This window comes from Larus michahellis, chromosome 1 (assembly GCF_964199755.1).
Source record: "Larus michahellis chromosome 1, bLarMic1.1, whole genome shotgun sequence".
Lineage (NCBI taxonomy): Eukaryota > Metazoa > Chordata > Aves > Charadriiformes > Laridae > Larus > Larus michahellis.
In genome coordinates this window covers 48316659-48338620 of record NC_133896.1, presented here as the reverse complement: position 1 = coordinate 48338620, position 21962 = coordinate 48316659, and the positions used below count along the sequence as shown (strand labels likewise).

The window sequence follows — 21962 nt, the reverse complement described above, 5'->3', positions numbered from 1 at the left end:
AATCTAAAACCTGTCTTCTACAGTATGTGGATCAGTAAATGTTGGTGAAGAAGAGGAGGAATCTGAAGCAGGTTGGATTGAAGGAGCAGCAATCCTCCTATCTGTAGTTTGTGTGGTATTAGTAACAGCTTTCAATGACTGGAGTAAAGAGAAACAATTTCGGGGATTGCAGAGCCGTATTGAACAAGAACAGAAATTCACAGTCATCAGAGGTGGCCAAGTCATCCAAATACCAGTAGCTGACATAATTGTTGGAGATATTGCACAAGTGAAATATGGTAAACTTATTTTTAAAGTTGAATTTTCTTTTATTTTTAAAAAAGGAACTGCAGTCAACATACCCAGTGATCTTTCGTAGGTGATCTTTTACCGGCTGATGGTGTACTCATTCAAGGAAATGACCTCAAAATTGATGAAAGCTCACTGACGGGAGAATCTGATCATGTTAAGAAATCTCTGGACAGAGATCCTATGCTGCTGTCAGGTGTGTAACATTTCACAATTCTTGCAGAAAATGTTTATTTATTTCTTTTTTCCTGGGGGTAAACTGGTTATTTAAAATTTTGAAGTTAAAATCTGGCAGACTGGACCTTATCTAGGCTGACTCCTAAAAGTATCCAAAGCCAGTGCAACTAGTACAAAACTTGGTAAAAGCAAGCAGACTCTTAAAGCTGACAAACATTTTGTGTAGTTGCTTATGGTTTTATTTTCCTCATAGCTTTGTCAATTAAAGCTCATGGGGAACACAGTGGTATATATACACATCTTATGGTTTCAACAACATGACGTTTGAGAGCGCGTTTCCTTTGTGCTCTGCCATATGACCGCTCAAGTCTCAGTGGAAAACTTCATTCAATCTTTCAGGTACACATGTGATGGAGGGCTCTGGAAGAATGGTAGTTACTGCTGTAGGTGTGAACTCTCAGACTGGAATCATCTTTACCTTACTTGGAGCTGGAGGAGATGAAGAAGAGAAGGAGAAGGAAAAGGAGAAGAAGGACAAGAAAAGTAGGCATAATAATCTTAAATCCCTGGGGAGGGAGGGGTGAACTTTTGACTGTTTCTGGATAAAAACGTGTTCTAGTCATCTAGAGCCAGAAATCTTTCGTTAAACCTCATACTTTCAGTAGGTTTCACAGGAAAAAAGCCCCAGGTCCAGTGACCTGAGAGTACACCACTACTAATAACTCTTCTCACTTGGATTTCTAATTAAACTTCAGATCTCGTTGATCAATTAGAGGCTGGAAAGTTTACAACTCCTAACCAGCCATACCATGTATGAATTGTTAAACTGCCATCTTGTGTAACTTCAAAGTACACTCATGTCTAATACCAAATATTTATTTATGGCATACAGGTTATTACCAATAACTCAACCTAATAAGTATCTAGTTCTGCTTTTGATGTATAGAAAATGTCCTCTATATGGAGTTCTTCTACAACACTTGAAGGGGAAAAGCTTGTATCATTGATACATGTGAATATCTTAAACATATATAAGACTGATTTTGAAAAAAATGAGCAGACAGATTGTTGTGCCACTCTTTCTTCCAGAGCTGAAACTTTGAATGTTCAGAGATACACAAAAGGCAAATCCCTAGCAGTACTTTTCTGTAAACTTTTTTTTTTTTGAGGGATGAAGGGCTTGTAACCCAGAATATTTTGGAGCCCTTCTGTGAAATGGGTTATCTTCCTTGTTCTGAAGGACTTGCTTAGTCGCTGGAATTAGAAGGGCACTTACCTAAGCCGCAGCCTTTATCCTGAGAATCAAAGCTTGGAAATGTTAAGCAGTAATGTTTTAATATAAGCTCTCCCACGGCGTGTTCAGGACCAAGCTTCACCACAGCAAAATTTTTTCTAGGAACTGTTGTGAGGCCTACTCATGGGCCTGAGCCTGAGGATTCTTGGCAGAAAAATGTACTTTTTTCATCAGAGGACTATGAAACAGTAATGGAAAGCCATAAATGGAAAACCACACACAGAAATGCATTTAGGAATCTCTGTGGCCTTCAAACTAAGGAGGCAATTGTTGCAATGTGTGCTTGGTGCAGGAATTAGGATTGAACTCTGCTTTTTGTCTCGTCCTAATCCACAAATACTTTACAATTCTGACCCTTCGTTTCTTCAGAAGTAAGTTGTAGGAATTGTTACAAGAAGAATCGAAGGTTCAAAACTAGTTTCAAGCTCAGTCATGGTAGTGAAGAGCAAAAGTTGACCTGCAACACTTCCAGGGATTAGTGTGGAACAGTTTTTATCCTTTGCTCCTTCCCTTACAGAGCAAGGAGAAGGAAGGAAGCAACAGTACCAGCTGTTACAGGAGATATGAAGAAGAGTATAGCTTTTATTAATAGTCTGCCAGTGTTTATTATTCTGTAAGCAGAACTCTTTTTGACAAGTAGCGTTCTGGTGTATCCTAGGGCCTGAATTTCTGTGATTTTTTTTTTATTTTTTTTTTGTCTTTCAAGGTAGACAACTTCCTCTTTCCCTTAAGTTAGGTGCCTAATAAGATTCTCCTTGGTAAAACTCAGGTTAAACTAAATTAGCTTCTCTGTGAATGTTAAGGAGATTAAAGTGGCTATTTTTAGTTGGCTGTGTATGGCTTGGTTCACAGTGAAAGCAAACGTATGTACAAGGAGTTAGAAGTAACACAAGTGTAGAGCTTTGCTCATGTAAGAGGGAAAGGGGAACTAGGAAAGAACAAATACTAACTTAGGAGACTATGATGAGTTCTTAAGAAGTCTGAAGTGGCATCTTGTGGAGAAGGTGAACATGCCTTGTGGTTTTTTCCTCCTTGGCTGTTCTGCGGATGCTCGAGGGGAAATTTTATGTATCAAAATCAGACTATGTCTATAGTAATAATGTAGTGGAGGTATTAAATGTCGTGCCACACGTGCTGCTTGATAATTTGATTTTCTTCTACCTGAGTACTTTCATACATTTCAGCCTACATAACCTAAGGCTGAAGACTTAATGAATTACCAGTGATACTGAAAAATTCTGGGTTTTGTTCTAAGTTCCCCAATTTTGTGCTTTCATTTCAGGTTATTGCAAAAAGTAACTATAACCATTGCTTTCTCTACTTAGGAGAAACGTTTGTCTCTTGCCAAGGTATTATCTAAACCTTTTTACCTGAAAACCCCAAAAAAGAAGGTAGTGTGTGCCCCTCTGCCCCAATAAGCTACTCCTAATGTTTGGTCTTCTGGTTACCTTTAATGTTTCACTCATTAATGTATTTCATTATTTCACTGTCCTTCTTTATGGTCTCTTGTTGAGCTCCATTCCTGCACAGAGGTAGGAGTGATATTTTTATTATGAACTTGAACTATTCTCTTAGCGGTGGAATATTGGTATGTTGCCAACAGATTATGTTCATGCTTGCGTAAATAGGGTTAGCATAGATCCAGTAATCCAGTGCTGTGCCTCCATTAAGCTTTGGTGTGGATTTATAAGTATTTTATACTACAGTAGCTTCTGCAATGTTGTACGGAATCACTGATTCTGGAAGTGAGGTCCTACAGTTCATTTACAGTAGTAGTCAGATACAGTTGCCAAGTGTTGGAAGAACAGAAAGCAAGACTGAGGCCATCAGAATCACTTTAACGTCACAAATTTCTTTCCTAGAAAAATGTTTAGGCAAGCCTTTTAAAAGCTTTCCTCACAAGTAATAAATATCTGTATTCGTAATTTGTGCAAACTTAACTGTGGTAGCATAACGCTGCGGCAGTCTTGTATGGGAAAACTAAAGTCCAAAAAAATGATGTGAGATGTTTCTGTGAGTTGACTTACACTTTTAAAGCCTTGGTTATGTCAGCACTCTGTCTCCAGCTTGTTCTGCATTTTTTTTCTGAAATGCAGTTGCTTGTTTCAGCATATGGTAATATATGCATTATATATAAACATAAACACTGAAATGAACTATGGACAGCCAATTTAAAACACAACTTGTTCCTCTTTCCAACAGGTAAAAAGCAAGATGGAGCTGTTGAAAACCGTAACAAAGGTAAGTGCATGTTCTCTGATCCTTTCTTGCCCTTCCGTGTTTTCTGAAAGTGTATGTAATAAATACATACTCTCTTATGAAAATGCATATTGAAGACTTGGATCCAAGGTGCTTATGGTAAAGATGGCATAAGTGAATTTGCCCAAAACAAACGCTTAAATGAACTTGTTAGTCTCAACATAGCTAGATACTACAAAAGTAAATGTTACCAATGATTCTTCAAGCTATCTTGTTGAGGTGAGTTAACCTTGGCTGGCTGCTGGATGCCCACCCAGCTGCTCTCTCTCTCTCCCCTTCCTCATCAGGATGGGGCAGAAAATAGGATGAAAAGCTTGTGGGTTGAGATGAGGATGGGGGCATCACTTACTAATTATCTTTACAGCTGGAGCATGCTCAACTTGGGGAAGACTAATTTATTGCCAATTAAAAATAAAGTAGGATGATTAGAAACAAAACCAACTAAAAACACTTTACCCCCACACTCCCTTTTTGTATAGGCTCAACTTCACTCCTGACTCCTCTACAGCCTTCTGAGGAGCACAGAGGGATGGGGAATGGGGTTTTTGTTCAGTTCATAACGCTTGTTTCCGCTGCTCCATTGTCCTCATGTTCCTCACCTGCTCCATGTCCGGGTCCCTCCCACAGGATGTAGTCCTTCATGAACTTCTCCAGTGTGGGTTCTTCCCACGTGGTACAGTCCTTTGTGAACAGACGGCACAAATGTGGGTCTCCCACAGGCCCACAGTTCCTGCCAGGAGCCTACTCTGGCATTGGCCCTTCACAGGCTGCAGCTTCCTTCAGGGTACATCCACCTGCTGTGGTATGGGGTCCTCCGTGGGCTGCAGTGTGGATATCTGGTCCACTGAGGTACTCCGTGGGCTGCAGGAGGACAACCTGCCCGACCATGGTCTGATCCACAGGCTGCTGCTGTCAGCACCTGGGCACCTACACCCAGTACGCTTGTTTAAACATTCACGTGTAGTATGGCATCTCTGGATACACGGTGTTGTGCAGTACTGGTGTTTAGTGCAGCCTGGTGTTATTAAGCTTTTGAAGTATCCCTGATTTTGGGTACTCCTCAATGACTAAACTTTATTTCATCTTAACTTCTAGCTAAAGCTCAGGATGGTGCAGCCATGGAAATGCAGCCACTGAAGAGTGAGGATGGTGGGGATGGAGATGAGAAAGACAAGAAGAGAGCAAATTTGCCAAAGAAAGAAAAGTCGGTTCTTCAAGGCAAGCTTACAAAGCTTGCAGTTCAGATTGGCAAAGCAGGTATGATGTATCAGTACCCTCCTTACGTTGATGTCACACATTTGAATAAAATTGGAATATGCATAGTTTGTAAGGTGATAACTTAAGTAGCTAGCCTTGACCGGTTTGATTATTTTAAATGCAAAATTCCAATGTGTCAAAGCATGCTGATGGCTTCTCAAGAGCATGTCATGTAGATGGCTTTTACTTTTCCTTGATTTAAATAGATTCAGGCTGTAGAGTGTCAGCTTCTGAGAGAGAAAATTCCAACTTCATAACATTGAACAACTGTTATGAAAGATGTTTTTAGGTAAGATATGGCATTTAGTGATGTACCTAGAGAACTACAAATTGAGTGAAGTCTGGAAAATGTGGTAGGGGCAACCAGGTTATCTCTGGTACTTCCAGGGGCTTAGGAATTTCCACTTAAAATATACCTTGCTGATATGTAACATTTTTATTGACTTTCTGCTATCCTTTAGCTTCCGTTTCTCTTCTGTGGGCTAATATTCAGCTGTCTTGTCAAAACATTCGGTAAACTGTTGTTTCTTGAAAGTAGACTAAAACAACAATGAAGTTCAGCGTAAATTTTGGGCTATATTGTCTAGTATGTAGAGGTTTAATTCAAATATTTCAGGATTTGTTTTTGTCTGTGTAGAACTGTTGAAAGATTTAGGCTAGAAGGAACTTCTAGAAGTCTTGTAGCCCAGCCCACAGCTCAAAAAGGGCTGACTGCAGCATCTGTGTCAGAAGACAGTTGTGGTGTGAGGACAAAGCAATTAAACTTTTAGCTTTAGCATTCCATAGTTATGTATAGCAATGTTAACTTTTCAGAGAAACTTGTACTAACAAATATTGAATAAAGCTTGTCCTGTTGCTCTGGGATGGTGCACACACTGAAGCATCTTTCTATGAAGAGCTGAAACTTCGGTGACTTCTGTTCCTTTATTCCAGCCAGGTCCATTTTCCTTCACTGTTTTCATGTGGTGTCTTAAGTGTGCCACCCAGCTTGCTAACAGCAGTTTTGATTTTGTCTTCCCAGTTACTCCCAGTTCATTGAACACTGTGCTTAGCTGCCGTATTTAATCCCACCTTCAGCAGGAAGCAGGGTGCAGACTGTCAGCAGCTTTCCCTACTGAATAAGTTAGCAGTATGATTGCTGAAGGCCTGCTGAATTATTTCATTTCTTATTCTGCTTGGTTAATTGACTTTATAGATGGGTGCCTCCTGTTCATAATTAGATCTATGCTTTTCAATTAAATGGGAAGGAAAAAAAGTTATTAGAAGTTTCTAGGTGCAATGCATGAGAAAATACTTGCACTGGAAGGTGGAACACCTTATGAGAGCTACCTCAGTGTTTCCTGTCTTGCCTGTTTAACATCTTAGTTATAAACTAACTTCTGTAAAGGCAGAATTATTTGCACTTGACTTATCCAGAGTCTGTATTGCCAAATATTTGAGATAATTTCTGAAAACTGTTTATTCTCTTTTTAACAAGGTTTGTTGATGTCTGCCATCACAGTCATTATCCTGGTGTTATATTTTGTAATTGATACCTTCTGGGTTCAGAAGAGACCTTGGCTTGCTGAATGTACACCAATTTATATTCAGTATTTTGTGAAGTTCTTCATTATTGGAGTTACAGTCTTGGTGGTGGCAGTACCAGAAGGTCTTCCACTTGCGGTCACTATATCTCTGGCTTACTCTGTTAAGGTAAGTGAATGGATGGGAGAACAAATTTTAATGGTAGGTGGTTGTATTCATCAGCTGTACAATCTCAGGTGAGATATGCTGCATCACGTATACATAACAGACCGGGGAGAAGCTTTACTCATTTCCCTGAACTTCATAAGAAATCTGACACAGTTTTTCTCTTAATCTCTGAATACACACTAATATGAACAGTGAGCAGTAACAGCCTGTTGTCGCCAACTAAAGATGAATGGGTCTAGCTCATAACATTGTAGCATTTGCTTATAATAAATAGATGCATTAGAGTTTGTGAATAACAAACTCTTCTGTGAACCTGAACTTCTAACGAACTGATGTGTTAAGCAACTACTACAAAAGTTTCCAGATTGATTCTCCTTGAGGACTGACTGTTGTCAAACATATAGCTTTCAAATAGCTTTCTGTTTATTATATAGCATGTTTTTTTGCTCTTTGCTGTCTTGATTTTCTTATTGCTGTAGCGTGCTGGGACTGATTATTGATCTGAAAATCCAATTGTAGATACTATGGCTGTTTAGGCTGTGTTCTAAAACTTAACTTACAGCACTAACTAGTCATAGTATTGTATCCTTTGAATTTACTCTTCCTCTTTGAGGTTAAAATACTATCCGAAACCTGTTGAGTAAAGAATTTGAAGTGATACTTAATCTGTGAAACTTCTGTAATCCTCACTATCTCAGCTGAAACATTAGGCTCCCAGTTTGTATTTAATTTTAAGTCTGACTCTAGCGTCTTTGAAATAATATCCTGTGATTTTCGGATAAGTCTGTAACAGAGCTTACTTATCGTTCTTTTAAGAGGAAAGACTTTTTTTAATGTTGTATCTGGTAAAGCTCAGTCTGTACCTCTCTATTGCTAAATATATCGTAAACTAGTTGCTCATAATAGTCTGAATAGTATCAGTAGTCGATGTGATATGCAGATACAGGAGATTAAGACTGTATTTATGAACCTTGTTCAAAACAAAATTTACTGTGATATAATAGACTTAAAGGTATCCTGACAGAATGTGGCAGCTACAGATTCTTCCTTGATGAGATGCCAGATAACTTAAAGGCTGAGTGTCTTCTGAAACTGCTGTGTAAGACTGGACACCCTAAATAAGGATTTCTGAAATGTGAAAGAATGGTCATGGATGGCTGTTGACTGCTTTTATTTCCTTAGAAAATGATGAAAGATAATAACTTGGTGAGACACCTGGATGCATGTGAAACAATGGGCAACGCAACAGCCATTTGCTCAGATAAAACGGGAACATTGACTATGAACAGAATGACAGTGGTCCAAGCCTACATCAATGAAAAGCATTATAAAAAAATTCCAGAACCAGAAGCTATTCCAGAGAAAATTATGGCTTACCTTGTGACAGGAATTTCTGTTAATTGTGCTTATACTTCCAAAATACTGGTAAGTGGATTTCTTCATTCTAATCAAGGTAACTAAACAACTTCCTCAAAAGATGCAAATTGTCTGGTGGCCGCGTGGTAGGCAGTTAAGTGTAAGCGTGTGGCAAAATGCAGTGTAAGTTATTTTGTATCTGCTGTAAATTGCTCAACTGTTCATTTGAGACTAAGCTTCAAAAATAGCTTATTTCAGTTGGAATTGGTAATTCAAAGATACCATCCCCAGAAGATAACTTCCTTTAAGTTCACAGTTGCGTCTAAATTTTTTAGAAGTGGGGCTGTTCATACCTTACTTGAAGAGCATCTTGGCTTGATTTGAGTGCTACTTCAAAGTAAGCATGTAAGAGTAGCATAACATTAGCTCGAATGTAATGAGACAATGCAAGTACAGATGAGGATTTTGATGGATTTTTTAGCCCAGATACTGCTGTATGGGTTTGTAGGCTGTATAGTTGTAACATCTTTGCTCATACCTTGTTTGAGACCTCCAAAATATTTTGAAATAAAAAGAATAATGGACTGTTACACATTTTACATACTTGGCTATTTAGCGTTTTTGCATGCGTCGTTTTCTGCAACTCGAAACATAGTTTCTTTGCTGTAGCTATTCCAATGTGTTGCATAACTTCTATTCTTTAAGGCAGTAAAAATAATAATTAGAATTTAGCTTAAAAAAATATTAATAAGTTAGCACTTCAAGATTTAGTAGAAGCTTCCACTTCGAATGCCTTTGTACAGGAATAGTAGTAAAACCCCAGTCCAAAAGCTATTTTCCAGCCAATAAAGATGCTACCTTGGCAAGAGTTTCCTCAGTAGCAGTACTTGAGGCGACACATCAAGATCACCAGCACAGATTTCTCTGAAACAAGACTGAAGTACTAATGAGTTAGAGCATGTGAGCGTTATAGAAAGAAAAAAAAAAAAAAAAAAAAAAAAAAGTAGCTGCATGTAAACTGACCGGGTCCTTTACTACTAGAATTTTAATCAAATTACATCCAATGCAGCCAGAGTTAGTCTGTTTTTCAGAATCACAGAGGGCTGAAAGGGACCTCCTGAGATCCTCTGGTCCAAACCCGCTGCTCAAAGCAGGGTCACCCAGAGTGCATTGCTTAGGGCTATGTCCAGTTAGGTTTTAAGCATCTCAAAGGATGGAGACTCTTCAAACTCTGGGCAACCTCATTAATTATTTGACAACCCTTAGAGTAAAAAAGGTGCTTCCTTGTGTTCAAATGGAATTTCAAGAGCCTTGGTTTGTACCTGTTGTCCCCTCATTGGGCACCACTAAAAACTCTGGCTTAGTAGTCTTTAGCCTTGTCCTGCTCGCCTGCCCCATTCAGGCATTTAATACATACTGGTAAGTTTCTCCCCCAGAGCCTTCTCTTCTCCAGGCTGAACAGTCCCAGCTCTCTCAGCCTGTCCTATGTCAGGTGCTCCAGTGCCTTTATCATCTTTGTGGCCCATAGCTGGACTTGCTGCTGGATGTCCATTGCTTTTGTACCAGGGAGCCCAGAACTGGACATCTTAAACTGCACATTAAAGTGAACATTTTGAAAGTGTGAGTATTCAGTACAGCCAAATACAAGATCTTGCAGCTCTGGACGATGAAGATGGATCACTGACTTTTGATTAATATATATAGTTCAGCTCTAGTTGCTTGAGGCATGTCAGGCTGAGTAAGTGCTTCTGCCTTTTTTGCTACAAACTACACTGCAATGTTATAGCTATGTAAGCTCAGAAATATCTTGAGAGGAATACTCCTTTACTTTTAGCACTAGTATGTGCATATTCCACATTGCTGAGCTTAGAAACTTGTTCTGGTATTAAAGGGTTGGAAACTTGTTTCTGAACTCTTTCCAGTTAAATAGGCCATGGCCTGGAAAACAGAACTCGTAGTGAGACTTAAGAGGCTTAAAGACTTAGTTTGTTCAGTAGAAGGCTAACAGGTGATGTGATTGTAGTCTAAGTCATTGAGGAAGAGTTATTACAGGAGAGGATACATTAATTTAGCAGAAATAATGCCATTTAGCTTGCTTAAATCAGTTTAAGTAAACTTACCTGTACTTATAAAATGAAAAATAATTATTCAGGGACTACACTCAATTGATCAGGTAGATATTTCAAGCAATGGAGATTGCCTTTTAGAAAAGTCACGTTGGGATTTGACACAAACTTAATGGGTGATTTTTTGAGTCTGAGAAAGGGACTGAAAAATCCCAAACAGCTCCAGAAGAAGTTACTTACAAAAGCCAGCATTATGATTTTGACTCGTGTCTCATAGGAATTTATAGCGTAATCATTGTGAAAGCGAAACTTCCCCATCTCAGAGCTGAGCTTGGCCTTAGCTTCCTTGTTGCCTAGGTGCTGTACTTCAGTGGTTCGTAAGTTAACCTCCTAATCAGCAAAGGTTCTTGTTCTTCTTGCAGCCTCCTGAAAAAGAAGGTGGCCTACCACGTCATGTTGGAAATAAAACTGAATGTGCCTTGCTGGGATTGCTCTTGGATTTAAAACGTGATTATCAGGACGTAAGAAATGAGATACCAGAAGAGGATTTGTACAAAGTGTACACCTTCAACTCTGTTAGAAAATCTATGAGTACTGTGTTAAAAAACTCTGATGGCAGTTTCCGGATATTCAGTAAAGGTGCCTCTGAGATAGTTCTTAAAAAGTAAGAAAAACTACTATTGTAATTCAGCACTTAAATTTGGCTAAATGTTGTGATAGGTGAGGAGACTGAAGTGCTAAGGAACATTGTGCCATAAATCTGGGAAATGTTTCTGTCGTCCTGTTATCAAACAAATGCAGCCGTCCTGTACCCTTGTGGTTGCAGCCGGCTTCCCACCTTGTCTCCCTTAATTGACTTCCTACAGTAAGGTGGGCAACTAGCATTTCATTTACTTTAATTCTCACACCTCAGCCCCACCCCCCCCAAAAGAGCTGGTGATTATTTTTAACTTGTGAACTCTGCTCTGATACAGGAAAGCATCTATGAATTGATCTATTCTCTAGTTAAACTATTTAAGTTTTAGGTTGGTCAGAATGCTCACCCATCTTCCAGTGAAGCCCCAACAGCTGATATGCCTTAACCCAGGAAGGAAAGACTTGTGCCTTTGAAAAGCGATTGCTTTTAGCTTCAAAAGACTCTGCAAATTCGTGTCCAAGTTGATCATTTTAACAGGAGGTTGAACTTGGCCAATGGAGAAACTTGAGGGTTTTTAATGTGACAAAGCAAATTGCTTCCTTATTCATCTGGCCATCTATAGAGGATTTATTAGAATGAGATTAGACTATTAGTGAGAGATTAGTCACTACTGGGACAAACCTTTGGGCGTGAAGGCGTCTGTGGTAACTCCTAACTAGGTTAGGAGAGAAGTCAAGCATGTATGCATCATGTTCTCTAGGAACAGCAGTTGCAGCCCTTCTGGTTTCGGTTCTAACGTCAGACTATTTCTAGTCTGAGTACCACATAGATTATGTTCATCAGTTCAGTTTGCCTTTTTGCTTTCTACTAGCTCCCCAAATCATTATTTAGGAAAGTACTAATGCACTAAAGAAAAAAGATGAAATCTTCCTTTTCCTCAACTTAGTGCTGACAACAAAAGGTCAGTCTTTAAAGGACTCTTGTTCCTTTTGGTATGTGAATTATTTCATAGCTAGATTTTAAGCCAAGTCTCATCGGTGGATAACTATGCCTATATTTGCATTACTTCTTCCTTCAGAAGTATTTTGTACCTTATCTTATTGAGCAATTGAACTGTAGAAGTTGCTAGAACTCATTCAGCCCAGACTCATGTGGTCCACTTGGCTTTGTAACTGAGATAAGAAAATAAATAATAAGAACATTTGGCAAAGAACAAGAAAACCTAGACTGATTTGGATACTATTGGAATAGCTGTAATTCCAAAACTATTTCAGAGTATGCACTGACTAGGAAAAAGGCTTAGCATCATAAACTACGTTCTTTACCCACTACCTATGCAGTGCCAGAAATTAATCTCAGAGCTTGTAACCTGGTTTGCCAGTTGTGCTGCTCATTCTTTATTATAACATGTATGACTATTCTTGAGCACAGAAAGTTGAAACATGAATATTTATAAAACACAAATGAGTCACTAAGAAGTGTATAAAAAAATGCAGCAATTTTTTTTTCAAGCAGAGCAGTTTTATTCTTCTTGACTTACTTCAAGTACTTGACTTGATGGTGAGTTTCAATGAAATCTTTACATAAAACTTACTGACTTCCATTTAGTCATCTTGGAATGCTGTGAATTTATCACAACCTCTATGATGGCAGATAACACAAGATATCCGTAGTGGTTGCTGATGTTTGAACAGATAACCAAATTCAGATAGACTTCAAATTTCAGTTATGATGAATACTACAAAGCTTTAAGGGACTACTTCATTTTAATTTCCCATTTTTTTTAATATATATTGTATCTGGGAATCCCCTTGGACTAAGCATTTAAATGTAGCAGTAGTCATCTTAGCAGATCTGACAGGTATGACTGTGATACTTTAAAATAGTCATAAATTCCTATCTTTTAGTACTAAATAGTAAATTGCGAATTAGTACTAATTCGTAAAACACATGCTTATGGCGTTGCTTTATGGGAAAACTTTGCTAAGGACACAGATGAATAAGACTAAATTTATTGATAAAAATATTTCATAGTGTTATATTCATGGCATCAGTATTGGTAACGTACTTATGCTGTCTATGAAATGAATGGCATCTTTGGCATGAAGAAACGTAACTAAAAGAGCATGTGTTGAAATGCTAGAGTACGTAGTGTTGAATCCAGTCTCTTCTACGAACACTTAAATCAGATTTAAGTATTTGTTTTTAATTTAATACTTCACATTAAGAACTCTATGCCAGATGCACAGATTGTCGGGGGAGCAGGGGGCAAACCTTACCGCTCTTAAGGATAGCAGTACCAGAGATTGCTTTTAATGCTGTGAGTTTAGTGCTTACAGCTGTGTAAGCACCACATGCATGTTCTGGAAGCATACTGTACTTCTGAGACTTGTATAACTGTTAACAAGGTGGGATTATTTTGTTGAACTTGAAATTGGATTGACTGACTCAACCAGTGCAGACACTAGTCTGTTTGCATACAATGGAGAAATGGATGCTTCTGGGAGGTAACTAACGTTTGTGTCCTAAATTCATTGTGCATTATTTTCATCCTATGATGACTGGCTCAGTTAACTTTCTAGTATGTTTTGCAATAGGGAAGAGATTAAGTACATATGGAGAAGATTACCTTGGAGATGCTGCTACTGGCTTTTTTTGTGTGTGTGAGTGAGTGAGTCTAGTGAAAACAAAACTTTTTGTTTAGTAAGTGGAAACTTACTGCCGTTGACTAATAAGCCATTGAATGGGCTGAACTTCTGGTTAGAATTTGATAACTCTTAAAACCTTCCCTTTCAGGTGCTTCAAAATACTGAGTGCTAATGGAGAACCAAAGGTATTTAGACCTAGGGACCGCGATGATATCGTGAAAACCGTAATTGAGCCAATGGCTTCTGAAGGGCTCAGAACCATCTGCCTTGCATTCAGAGACTTCCCAGCAGGGGAACCTGAGCCGGAATGGGACAATGAAAATGATATTGTTACTGGTCTGACGTGCATTGCTGTTGTTGGGATTGAAGATCCCGTGAGACCTGAGGTGAGGTCACTGACTAAACTGCAGTGATTCTGTTACAATGGATCTTGATTCATGTTGTTGTTCATCATGCAGAGAGTACAAGAAACTGAATTGCTGTTGTATGCCTTGAGCATAGTTGATAAATGAAAATCTAATTTCTTGGAGGGAAAGTTAATGGAGCTATAAAAGCAGATTAAAACTTCTTAATGTCACTTATGCTGTGTTACTGAAGCTCTGAACAAATTAATGACTTAAGGCGCTTACTGTGCAGCGTCTCAGTAGATGGAACAACTTGTCATTTTTTTACCACTTGGGATATTAGGAGTATTGTTTAGGATAATATTAGCCATTGTGCTTGTTGCCAGCTTCTCCTGGGGAATGATGGAGAAGGAGGGTTTGTCACCTGAGAACTGAGGCAAGGAGTCTGGCTTGTGGTTGGGGTCTAAGGAGGGCAGTATTTTTCAATAGCGAAAGTTTTTAAACGACGTGTAAGTGGAACTCCAGTCTGATCTGCACTGTCACCCCTTCACACTAGAAGTCATGGGTGAAGTAGTGGAGTGTGAGCAGTAGTTTATTTCATATAATCATAAATGAAAAGCCAGTACTTTAGTTTTGAATACTACAGCCTGTCATGGGGGCTGTAGTCATGGGGATTTTTGTGGTATCTTTGAATACTGCAGTATTTGAAAAATGGGGAGGGCATGTGGCAAGGCCCCATGACATAACAAGAAAGCCCCTTTGCCAGAATTGCCATTTGTGTGTTTTTCAGGAAAAGAATTATGGTAAGCTATTTTTTTTTTTAAAAAAAAATGTTCCATAGCAACAGTCTTGATATTTTAAAATAAGAGTTATCCTGGATTGAGCCAAAACCATTATTTTCACTGACATGTCTAGATTTATTCAGCTAATGTACAGTCTCTAAGCCTGTGGTTGGTTTGTTTTTTGGTTTTTTTTGTTTGTTTGTTTTTTTCTTACAGGTACCTGATGCAATAAAAAAGTGTCAACGTGCAGGCATAACTGTGCGCATGGTCACGGGTGATAACATAAACACTGCTCGTGCTATTGCATTGAAGTGTGGTATCCTGAATCCTGGCGAAGACTTCCTGTGTTTAGAGGGCAAAGACTTTAACAGGAGAATACGCAATGAAAAAGGAGAAGTAAGCATGCTGACTGTGTAAAGTAGATCAGCAGATATTCTAAGTCTCTTAACTGTAAGATATAACCAATGCTCTTTTTGCAGATAGAGCAAGAGCGAATAGATAAAATCTGGCCAAAGCTTCGTGTTCTTGCAAGATCTTCTCCCACTGACAAACACACTCTAGTAAAAGGTAGGTAAAAACTCTCAGCTTTTAAGCAAAGCTTCTTAAAAAAAAAAAAAAAAAAAAATCTAGAACTGAGCAGTGGGAAATGCCTATGAGGGTGTCTTCATTTGCCAACTGCTGTTTGGTTTTTTTTCTGCTTGAGAAATGGAGCCAACTAGAACTATCTGTTGTGATTTTTTTTAAGTGTATATATATATATATTTATTTTAATGGCTCTGAGGAAGACAAAAGCTGGGTTTCTCTTTCAGGTCTAATCTGTGCTGTGTTGTCAATTTCGTACTGTGTCATTTTATTTTAGGTATAATTGACAGCACTGTCTTTGAACAGAGGCAAGTTGTAGCAGTAACTGGTGATGGTACCAATGATGGTCCAGCTCTGAAGAAGGCAGATGTTGGATTTGCTATGGTATGATTTTTTTTAATCTTCAGTATTTTGGAGACCTATTTTGATAAAATAACTTATCAAATCACTTAAAAGAAGATTGAATAGCCTTGCTTGTTTCGTGAGCTTAATATACAACTAAGTTAATGGAGTCAACATGTCTCACTTAATACTAATTACTTTTTCCTCCTTCTTCAGTCTTCCAACTTTTTATTTGATGGAAAATGTCTTTGTGGCATTTGCCATTGAATAAAAGTCTTGTTACAAAATGTAGGAACGGAATTACTGATGCTGAAGATTTCTGAAATGAGATCTTTCAACATAAGGCAAAATTACTTTAAATGTTTTCCATGAAATGATGCATAGAAGCAGGGAGACTATAATGAGAGAGACTGACAGTGATGTTTAAAATGGCTTGGGAAGCTATACTAAGAAACATCTCCAGTACAACTGAAGTAATGGCTATGATCTGCATTTTTCTGGATGGTACCTTAGATTACTTGGCTTTCTCAATTTAAATTCTCAACTACCCTTTCAAATGGTAGCCAAACCAAGTCCTGTGTTTAAGTGCTAGTACTAGACAGACTCATGCCTGAAGTATGTAGGCTTCAGCTTTCTTCTGTCTCTTTCGCAATACTTTAAGATAGATTCCTCAAGATTCCTCCTCAGTCTTAAGCTGAGAAGGTGCAGTTTGGTGCTAGTAGGTCACTTTAGTCTTTAAAAACTCATTATTGAGCATTTGAAGGAAAAAAATGTGAAGACCGCATTCCTCCTACACCACATGGAGATGCACTGACTTGGATGGTAATCTTGAAGGAAAAAACGGGAAGAGGAAGAGCTTTCATGTCATTTGGACGGAGCATTTTTCAAAAGCATAACTTCCAAATTTGATAGCTACAAACGGAATGTTCTCTAGACTGTAACAGTCTTGTTTTAATGAGTATCTGTTTTCTGCTGTTGTACAGCTGCTGTAGTTAGCACTGTCAGGGACAGATTTATTTTAATCTTCCAGAACTTAAATGTTTCCTATAGTTGCTGTCTATATTCATCTGTGTAAGAAGCTAATTTTTCTAACTGCTTACCTAAATAGCACTTAAAATATATTGTCTACTATATGATATTTAAAGGTACCATTTAAGCTTTACACAGAGCTGTGCAGGTGACTCGTTTCCTTGGCAAAATAATGTATTAAGAATAAGGATCATTAAATTTGCTATTGAGTTAGTGGGTTTGAAATGCCAAAAGCAAAAATAAACATCCTTGAAGTAGGTATTACACAGAACTCGGCTTAACTGTTTGGATACTGTGGGAGACCTACAGGTGCTTAAAACTAAGGAATTCATATTGCATTGCAATGACATTGTATATTCTACTGTTTAATGCCAATGCTCTTCTGCAAAAGGTGTTTGGTAATGTGTATTGTTCTACTGCATGGTTAACACATGCATTTCCCTACTGCTGGAATCCATATAGCAAACTTATTAGGACATAAACTAAACTGTAGTACTGCACCATCTGGTGGCCTTTAACTTGAACAGAGTTCAGTGACATTTTTTTGGGGAGAACTCACACAGTGTCTGTGTTGTCAACTTGAGGATTTTTATTAAGGTCTTTATTTTAAAGACAACATCACCATACTTGAGTAGAACTTGCAAGCCGAACTTGAATCAGTAGCACATTAGGTGCTTACATTGAAATAGTCCTTCAGATGTGGTGCATCAAAGTGAATGCTGACCCAAGGATATAATAATAGCTTCTGTTGCATAAGTCAGTGCATCCTGTTATATTTCATAGTGTTTTTCTTTTTCTACTAGGGTATTGCTGGAACAGATGTAGCTAAAGAAGCTTCTGATATTATCCTTACAGACGACAACTTCACAAGTATTGTTAAAGCAGTTATGTGGGGACGAAACGTGTATGACAGCATCTCCAAATTTCTTCAGTTCCAGCTTACTGTCAATGTGGTAGCAGTAATTGTTGCTTTTACAGGAGCATGCATAACACAAGTACGTACTGGTGGTGGATTGGTTTAGCTAATAAAGGTTGAAAATGTCATGACTGATTAAGTCGAACTCAAACTTTCAGTTAAATGCTAGTCCAAAGAACATGCCCATGTTGTATAACAGATGCCTTTAATAGCTGCAATTTGTTCACTTATATTGGAGGGTTTATGTATCTATCTTTATAGGATTCTCCGCTTAAAGCTGTGCAGATGCTGTGGGTAAATCTCATAATGGACACATTAGCTTCTCTTGCCCTGGCAACAGAACCACCTACTGAATCTCTTCTGTTGCGGAAGCCTTATGGTAGAAACAAACCTTTGATTTCCCGTACAATGATGAAGAACATTTTGGGTCATGCGTTCTACCAACTCGTAGTGGTCTTCACACTCCTGTTTGCTGGTAAGAATACTGAGGCTTTACAAAGTTATTCTAAAAGTCATACAGAGATGTGATCTTAAAACTAGTTTTTTGTTGTAGTGTATGTGTGTAAAGATGCCAATTAAGCTGCTGATAAATGCCTTTTATTCACAGGTGAGAAAATTTTTGATATTGATAGTGGAAGAAATGCACCTCTGCATGCTCCTCCTTCAGAGCATTATACTATTGTATTTAATACATTTGTGATGATGCAGCTCTTTAATGAAATAAATGCCCGAAAAATTCACGGTGAAAGAAACGTTTTTGAAGGAATCTTTAACAACGCTATCTTCTGTTCTATTGTTCTGGGAACATTTGTTGTGCAGGTAAGTAAATTCTTGGCGGGTGGGGGGAAATGCGCTTAGTACACTGGTGTACTTGCTTAGCTTGGAAACGCTAATCAGCTAGTGCCAGGCATTTACCTTCTGCGATGTGAAAAACCTTTGGTGTCAAACGCGCTATAAGTCACTTGGCAGTGCGGCTTGACAGGGTTTTCAGGTAAGACCTGTTTGAAATTGGTAAAATTGGAAAGGAGAAATACTTGTATTTAACTTTTTACTTTTCTAGTCCTTAAATTTGATCTTAGTGTTCTAGTGTCATGATAAAATGTGAAGAAGTTGTATATTCCCCCGGCCCCATTCAGAACTCTTCCTCATAGTATCTGCCTGTGCATCTGAGTGAGAGCCCATTTAAACAATTACAGAAAAGTTACAACTTCTCATATTCATGTCCAAATCTCATTAAGAAGATAAGCTTTAGAAACCTAAGTATTGTTTTTTTGTTTTCCTGATGCAGAAATCAATTATCTGTATTTTCAGGGCATGCTCTAGTGACAGAGATTGGGGGTGGGGGTGTGTGTGTATGGTTGAACTCAATGATCTCAAAGGTCCTTTCCAACCATGAACATTCTATGATTCTATTGGTATATATTTTACAGTTATCTGTATAAATGCTGCTGTTTCAGGCGACAAACTTTGATGGCCAGGGACCTTCTAGGCAGACTTGTAAAAGCTAGTTTGTTAACTCAATATATCCTAACAAATAAAATGAAATCGTCTGAAATTGATTGGGTTAACACTCTGGTATTGAAAAACACCAAGTCAAAATTGAATCTAAAGAAAATAGTTTACAAGAAATAGTTTCACCTTCTAACTTTTAATTCATCAAAAGAAATAACCAACAAATCAGTATACTGCCTTTTTTCAGAACTGTTTCCCATTTTGGCTTAAGTTATTTCGGATTTAAAATATAACCGACGCCTTTAAGTTTCTCCTTGGGATTCCATGAAGTTAACCAAATTCATAGCGGTTCAGGTGATGCCAATGTATGCACCTCTGCTTCACATAAAGTTAGTTCTCTTATCAACCCAGGTTTATGCTTTTTTTAGATAACACTTCTTCAGAAGCCACTCTTATTTTTAGGGTTGCATATGCAGCAGACTGACTGCTGTTGTACAACAAAGCCAAATGTGTAGAAATTACTGCTGACTGCAACTGTGTTCCCTTTATAAACTTGGCAGACTGAATGCCTTCCCAATAAGTAACTCCTGAGTTGTCGTCTCAGTGTCTTATTCTGTGTTAATAAAAGAAGATACTCTTGGGCTTTTCAGCTGTCAGGTGTCCTACTTACTGGTCAATACTGTCTTCTTTCCACGCCTGCCCTGCTACTTGAATTGTTGATTCTCCAGGGCAGACTTTCATGCATATAATTCCTATGCAGAGGGATACGTTGCTCGTTAGGGCCTGTACGGCTTGTTGTAATAGGTAAGTCAGTAGAAGATTTTTTTAATTTAGCTGTTGACACCTTTGCCCCCTCTCCCCAGATGTACTACATAGATGTTACACCGTGATGATTTAAAGCCTGACATTTAACACTGATGGGATACATATTAATATTCTGTTGAATTATTTCTGAAATGCTTCATGTCGTGTGGATCTACGACTTGTATTAATACAAGTTTATTGATCAGCTTGGTTCTGAGATGGGTGTTCATATGGTAAATAATCACTGTAAATTTGTAGCATCGAATACATGCTGTAATTGAAGGGAAATGAATGAAGGGAAAGAACTGCAAGCAAAATGAAGTATCCAACAGGTTTTTGTGAGTGTGGCATTTGAAGAATAAATGGGTAATTCTTGGAATACTGAAAAGCCTAAGAAGATGACTTAGCCCAAACTGCTGAGGCAGTGAAAGTGTATGCTTAATAGGACGGTAAATCCTGTGTTCTATTGCAGAATTGTCTGTAGTGATCTTGAAGCATTGGGGAATTTTCTAGTAACAGGTCACTGATTGTTTTAATGATGTTGCTTTTCACAGATAATTATTGTGCAGTTTGGTGGGAAGCCTTTCAGTTGCTCAGAACTCTCGATTGAGCAGTGGCTGTGGTCTATTTTCCTGGGCATGGGAACACTACTCTGGGGCCAGGTAAACTAGCTTTTTCAAAATGGCAAATGCCTACTCACATTAAAATACTTTACATGGAAAATCAAAATACACTGTCTTTTAGCATTCAGATCATTCAAGTGGACTATATGAATAATTGACTGGTTTATATATGGCTTTATGAAAAATTGACTAGTTCCATAGCTAGGAAGTCCTTAGTTGGATATTCCTTACTCTGACTCAATCAATTAGTTACATTTCATAACTAGATGCTATGGCTGGTTTATGTTCAGTAATTTTTAACTAGAAGGAGCTGTAGTTATCTTTTAAATACGAGACCATATCTTTAAACAAATACGTGCTAGAAGAAGTTCTGTAAGAATACAGAGGTAATGAACATGTTAATGTTAAATATTTAACTTAGTGTTGAATGGTTTTCTTGAAAAATCATAATTGTTTAACTTGATGGTATTTTCTTCTTGATTTGAAAACTTCCTGGAGTAGCAAGAAATGCAGCAAAACGGAAAACAACTTTCTCTTTAATCTTCATCTGCATAATTATGAAATAATTGGAAAGTTCACCCACCTATTAAGCTGTTGCATTTTTTTCCCCTCTTAGGGTTTAATTACTATTGCATGCACAACAGTGCTTGTAAGCAGCAAGCTTATTTACATGAAACTTCAGAGCTATGGAGTTTTCCATTATTTAATGACATAGTTGTCTAAACTTTTCATACCACATGAAGGCTTTTCCATTACAGTTTCTTTCCTTCCGTTTTGTAAAGGACACTTCAGGTTTCAGTACAAAACTGACAGGGTGAATTTTAGTTGTGAATATGTACATAGGCACATATTTATAAAGTGACTATAAGCTTTTTATTAAGGTTCTCTAGAAAATCAATTATTTTAAAAAATCAGATAGAGTCACTCTGAGGTTTAAAAGTAGTCTAGAAGAGAATCGAGATGACTGGAAATACCTTTGACCCAGAGTGTCTTGCAAGGGCAAAGCTTCCCTGCTGCAGTTCATGCTGCTCTAGCATCTCATTAAAGTCAAAGAGCTTTTGGCTTTCTGAGAATAGCAGAAACTGAAGTGTGATCTGGGAGCATTCACAGTAGCAATTTCAGCATAAAGGGCGGTTTATCTTGCTTTTGGAGCAGTCTTTTCCCTCTGCAGCTGCTGAAATGGTCTTCTAGGCTTGTGATGATCAAGGAAAGCAGTCTTGGAACTGATCTGGATCTGCTAGATGGGACATATCAAAAGATGACTCCCCTTGACTCCATAGTTCACCAGAGTAGCCCTGAAGGTGGGGATGAAAAGGAAAGATGGAACAACCACATGTAGTTCTTCTTTAGTTTAAGACAGATGAGCTAGTGTACACCAAGTAACAGAGTAACAGTTTGGAATAAGGGTTTTGGA

General features: G+C 38.2%; 1 protein-coding gene across 3 annotated transcripts in view; it reads left to right on the top strand.

Moving 5' to 3' along the window:
• ATP2B1 (ATPase plasma membrane Ca2+ transporting 1) overlaps positions 1 to 21962 on the top strand; it is a 63744-nt gene that overhangs the window by 35005 nt on the left and 6777 nt on the right. For all 3 annotated transcript variants that reach the window (XM_074574813.1, XM_074574822.1, XM_074574810.1), the window contains exons 4-19: positions 24 to 278; positions 359 to 484; positions 865 to 1008; positions 3962 to 4000; positions 5114 to 5275; positions 6753 to 6967; positions 8150 to 8392; positions 10812 to 11053; positions 13823 to 14060; positions 15017 to 15196; positions 15280 to 15367; positions 15660 to 15766; positions 17557 to 17748; positions 17931 to 18144; positions 18277 to 18488; positions 20480 to 20587. In XM_074574813.1, coding sequence (XP_074430914.1) covers positions 24 to 278; positions 359 to 484; positions 865 to 1008; positions 3962 to 4000; positions 5114 to 5275; positions 6753 to 6967; positions 8150 to 8392; positions 10812 to 11053; positions 13823 to 14060; positions 15017 to 15196; positions 15280 to 15367; positions 15660 to 15766; positions 17557 to 17748; positions 17931 to 18144; positions 18277 to 18488; positions 20480 to 20587 — 2765 coding nt within the window. The remainder of the gene's footprint in view (positions 1 to 23; positions 279 to 358; positions 485 to 864; positions 1009 to 3961; positions 4001 to 5113; positions 5276 to 6752; positions 6968 to 8149; positions 8393 to 10811; positions 11054 to 13822; positions 14061 to 15016; positions 15197 to 15279; positions 15368 to 15659; positions 15767 to 17556; positions 17749 to 17930; positions 18145 to 18276; positions 18489 to 20479; positions 20588 to 21962) is intronic.